The sequence below is a fragment of the Parasteatoda tepidariorum genome, unplaced genomic scaffold (assembly GCF_043381705.1).
Source record: "Parasteatoda tepidariorum isolate YZ-2023 unplaced genomic scaffold, CAS_Ptep_4.0 HiC_scaffold_4310, whole genome shotgun sequence".
In the NCBI taxonomy this organism is placed as follows: domain Eukaryota; kingdom Metazoa; phylum Arthropoda; class Arachnida; order Araneae; family Theridiidae; genus Parasteatoda; species Parasteatoda tepidariorum.
Genome location: NW_027261756.1, coordinates 1241 through 5277, shown reverse-complemented (window position 1 = coordinate 5277; position 4037 = coordinate 1241). Strand labels below are relative to the sequence as shown.

At 26.0% G+C, this 4037-nt stretch overlaps 1 protein-coding gene across 1 annotated transcript; it reads left to right on the top strand.

Annotated features, from left to right (window-relative positions):
* The first annotated feature begins 516 nt into the window (after positions 1–516).
* On the top strand, positions 517–3042 carry LOC122273428 (uncharacterized). The gene is made up of 3 exons (XM_043057496.2): positions 517–657; positions 2033–2221; positions 2833–3042. Exons 1-3 carry the CDS (start codon positions 562–564, stop codon positions 3025–3027), a joined length of 480 nt encoding a protein of 159 aa, XP_042913430.1. The 5' UTR covers positions 517–561; the 3' UTR covers positions 3028–3042.
* The last annotated feature ends 995 nt before the right edge of the window (positions 3043–4037 follow it).

The window sequence follows — 4037 nt, the reverse complement described above, 5'->3', positions numbered from 1 at the left end:
GAAACACTGGCACAAATAAGTGACGGTCGAGGGTGAACGAGAAAACTCTCTGACACGCGGGTGTGTCGGCCGGGAAGTGAGCGCATTTCTTGCTGGCACATATATGTGGCAGTCGGCTCGAAAGGGTTAAGAATGAAATTACTCTCTAAAATATTTTCTTTGGATTACACTGGTTCATACAATCATAATTTCACAAATTTCTTAATGGTGTTAATTTTATCAATTTAAACAATACCAATGTAGAAGGTTTCTTGATAATTAGAATATTGAATTCAAAATTCAATGGTCAGGCATGCAAGTCTGATATATATTTTTAATAGTTGCTTGATTGACAAAATGTTGGTAATATTTTATTAAAAAATAAATAAAACAGACTTATAAATTCATTTAGCAAATTTTTTTGACTAATAAATAAATATTTATCTTTGAGTTTTAAATCATTTTCTTCTGTTTGACTAGAAAAATATACTTTTTCTGACAAATAATGAAGTTTAAAAATTTTTTTTTCAGGTAGAATACAAAGTTAGCCAAATTTTGAAACAAAATATAGAGAAAAAGTTGATGAATCCAGTTAATAAACAGATTATTTTTCAACTCTTGGGCTCTGACTTTGTAAATAAATATTTCTCAAACTATACCAACAGTCCTGCAATTTTGGTAATTTTCTTTATCTATTAAATGTTTCTCTTTTTGAAGAAAATTAAAAAATATTCTACAAAAATGTTATTTACAGATTTCAGCATGCTTCAATTTTTAAAAATTTACTATTTAAATGTTTTAAAAAGTATTCTAGCTGTAACATAAATGTTTATTGTTCTACTTTTCTTTTCTTTTTAAGCTTTGCGGGGCCAGATTGAAGGGGGTTTGGCTGGGGCTGCAGCTCCAGGCCTTCAATTATTTTAGGGCCCTAAATTTAAATGAGTAAAACTGATTTTAATAACATTTTTAAAAATTACCTAAATACATTCGATATTTTGAGTGTAATTTTTCCTAAAAAGGAAAAAGTTTATTTTTAAGTATTTAAGAAGGGTTTATTTTTAAAGTTTGTTTTAGCTACAGATCTGTTTTTATGTTTGAATTTTTTTTCCCCACAAACTTATATTTACTGTTAACGAAAAATTTACACAGTGTATGCATGAGTGCTCCAGAGTTTCATTATCCATGCAAAACTTTAGAACTAAAGATATACAGTTTGTATAAAAATAGCACTTTACTAATAAAAGAATATTTCATATGTGTAATTTAATCACATTTTTTTTTATAAATGCATAACTGTTAATGCATTTCAATGCTTAGTACAATTAGCACAATTATTAAACCACATTTTTTAAAGGAATAAAATTATTAAATTAGCATTTTACATATTACAATTTTTAAAAAACTCAAACTGCAATTGATTTAATTATTTACTAACATACTTGACTGGAATTTAGTATGTTTTAAACTAGTTATCATAGCTCAATACATGATCAATGTTAACTAATTTGTGATAAAAGAGCCCCTAAGTTATGCAACAGCTCCTGTTCTGTACAAGCCTTTAATCCATGTATGACTGAAGCTTAGTCATACATTTTGTTCTAAATTTAATTCATGCTACCTTATATTGTATTATCTACTTTCCTACCGATAGATTAATGGTGTTTAAAATTATTAATAATTGTCATTGAAAAATATTTTACATCCCTTTCCTCAATCATACTAATTGACTACTCTATTAAAAATTCAATAATTTTCTTTTTGAAATGTGTCACAGTTTCTTTTCTTTTTTTAAAACGAAAAACTCTTCCTTGGTGTCTAAACCCCAAATGACTGCGGAAAAGTAAAAAGACAAGCAAGTTTTCTCTTCTCTCCTTTTATTACTTCTTTGTTGAAATCTAAACCCTCATTGCAGTGATTTGTGAATTTCATTGTTGGCATTTATCTTCTTTATTGCATGTTTATATTTACAATTATCCATGCAAATTTCTGAGTTACTCATATTACATTATTGAATTGAGTTTTCTCCATGTAATCAGCAAGGTTAAACTTTTAGGATAATATTAATTCAGATGAAAGAAGAAAGAAAGAATCAGAGATGAAAACTTATATGTCTTCAGTGATATATGAAGCACTGCAAAAAAGTGGCCCTAAAAATGACACTAAATTACAGTCTGATGTCCAAAACTTTTCTCAAGAACTACAAAATGTGGTTGAGATTAATTACAATGATCATTACTCTCAGGTAATGTGTAGTTACTATTTTTTTTTTATATTGTAATGATTAGTTTATCTTATGTCTGGTAGCAGAAACCCTCCCTACGACAGCGAATGATCCAGATTATCACAGCAACTGTCGATTAATTTTGCCTTTTGAGACAAAAAGAAAATTAATTTCTAGGTTATAAATATATTGAAGTAACAGTTTTATCAATACCTAACTTTCTTTGTGTTCTAAATTATTATACTTTGAAGTAAACAAGTTGAAGTTCAGTCGTATGAATCATAAGCGAAATTTAATTAATCAATTCATTTTAATTACAAAATTTGAAAAGCAACAATTTGGTTTACAAAAAAATTTTGTTTATGAACAATGTTTTCAAAACTGGATTTTTGTTATATTGGCATTTCTAGCTCAATTTATTTTTGTATGCATTTCTGTGTTACTAAGTGTGGGAACTAAAACAAAATTACAAGATTCTAGTAATGATTTTTTATTATTATTACTACCAGTGCCTCTTAGGATCAAATATTTTAATGGTTTATCTTGAAGTTTACAAACTTTTAATATATTTTTTTTTTTTTTTTTTGATTTTTAAATATGTTTTTTATGTATGTATATTATTTTCTTTACAGATAAAATCTAAAAAAAGACCAAAAACTGCATTGCATGAAAAATTGATTTCTACATTATTGACGGAAAATTCAAATGGAGCAGAACAACTTATACCAGCATTGAAAAAGAACCTTGTTGTACTAACTGATAATTTAAGGATGACCTTCTGGCCTGCTTGCATTTCTTCCAAAGAAAAGTCTAAAAATATTAAGTAATATTTCCTTATTTTCACTAAACAACTCTCTTGTTTGAAATAAGTTCGTATAAATAAAATGTCTTATATCTCAACGCAACTCATTTGTAAATATTACATGCTTGGATCTTTTTTTTCCCTTTACGATGTTTTATTGTAATTTAAGTAATCAGTTAACTCTTGCTTTTTAAGGTTGCTTAAGGTGTCTTAAATTTCATAACGGCAACATTTATAATAATAGTATCGATCTTACATAGTTTCCAGTTCTGCCTTTTATGGAGGTAGGGGGAAGAAACTTGTATGAATTTCTGTAAGATTTACTTAATGTTTTAATTTTATCAAAAATTTTATTATTTAAAAAATAATTATCTAATAAAAAATATAAGAGCAAATATTTTATTTTAGAAAAGCAGTATACTAAGCACATTTTAATTATGTGTGTAGTGATAATACATTCAAAAATAATATATATATTTTATTTTAGATTTTACTATTTAAAGTACCAATTTTTCTTAAAAATTTAATGAAAGAATTCAATTAAAGAAAATTTTTATATTAACAAAATATGTGTTGAGAGAAAAATCTTATTAAATATAGAAATAAACAACTCATAATAAATGTTTTGAAAAGCCCGAATTTAATTTTAAAATTTTATTTTAATAGTTATTTTTTTCGCATCATTCTTAAATAAAAAATAGTCCTGTAATTGTTAATTTGAATCTGTGATTGTAATTTGATTGTGAGCTGTTATATATTCATACAAATCTGTTGATATGTATAATTGATAAATATGTGTTATTTAGTTCAAATTTTCCATTCCGTTGCTAAATTTTACATTCTATGATTTTACATACTAAGTAATGATCTAATTGAAAAACTTTTAAATTTGTCTTGGAAAAAAATAATGAAAGGTGTTTTCTAAACTCTCTGATTGTATCTACTGATTGATTAGTGAAGATACTGTCGGAGTAGAATTTCTTTGGAGTATTTATATATTTAAGAGTTACTGTGATTTTTTTTTTACTCTGTGAC

Coding starts and splice junctions, on each gene's coding strand:
- LOC122273428 (XM_043057496.2), top strand. CDS start 562: ATGAATCCAGTTAATAAACAGATTATTTTTCAACTCTTGGGCTCTGAC. Junction 658..2,032: donor CCAACAGTCCTGCAATTTTG/GTAATTTTCTTT, acceptor TTAAACTTTTAG/GATAATATTAATTCAGATGA. Junction 2,222..2,832: donor ACAATGATCATTACTCTCAG/GTAATGTGTAGT, acceptor TTTTCTTTACAG/ATAAAATCTAAAAAAAGACC.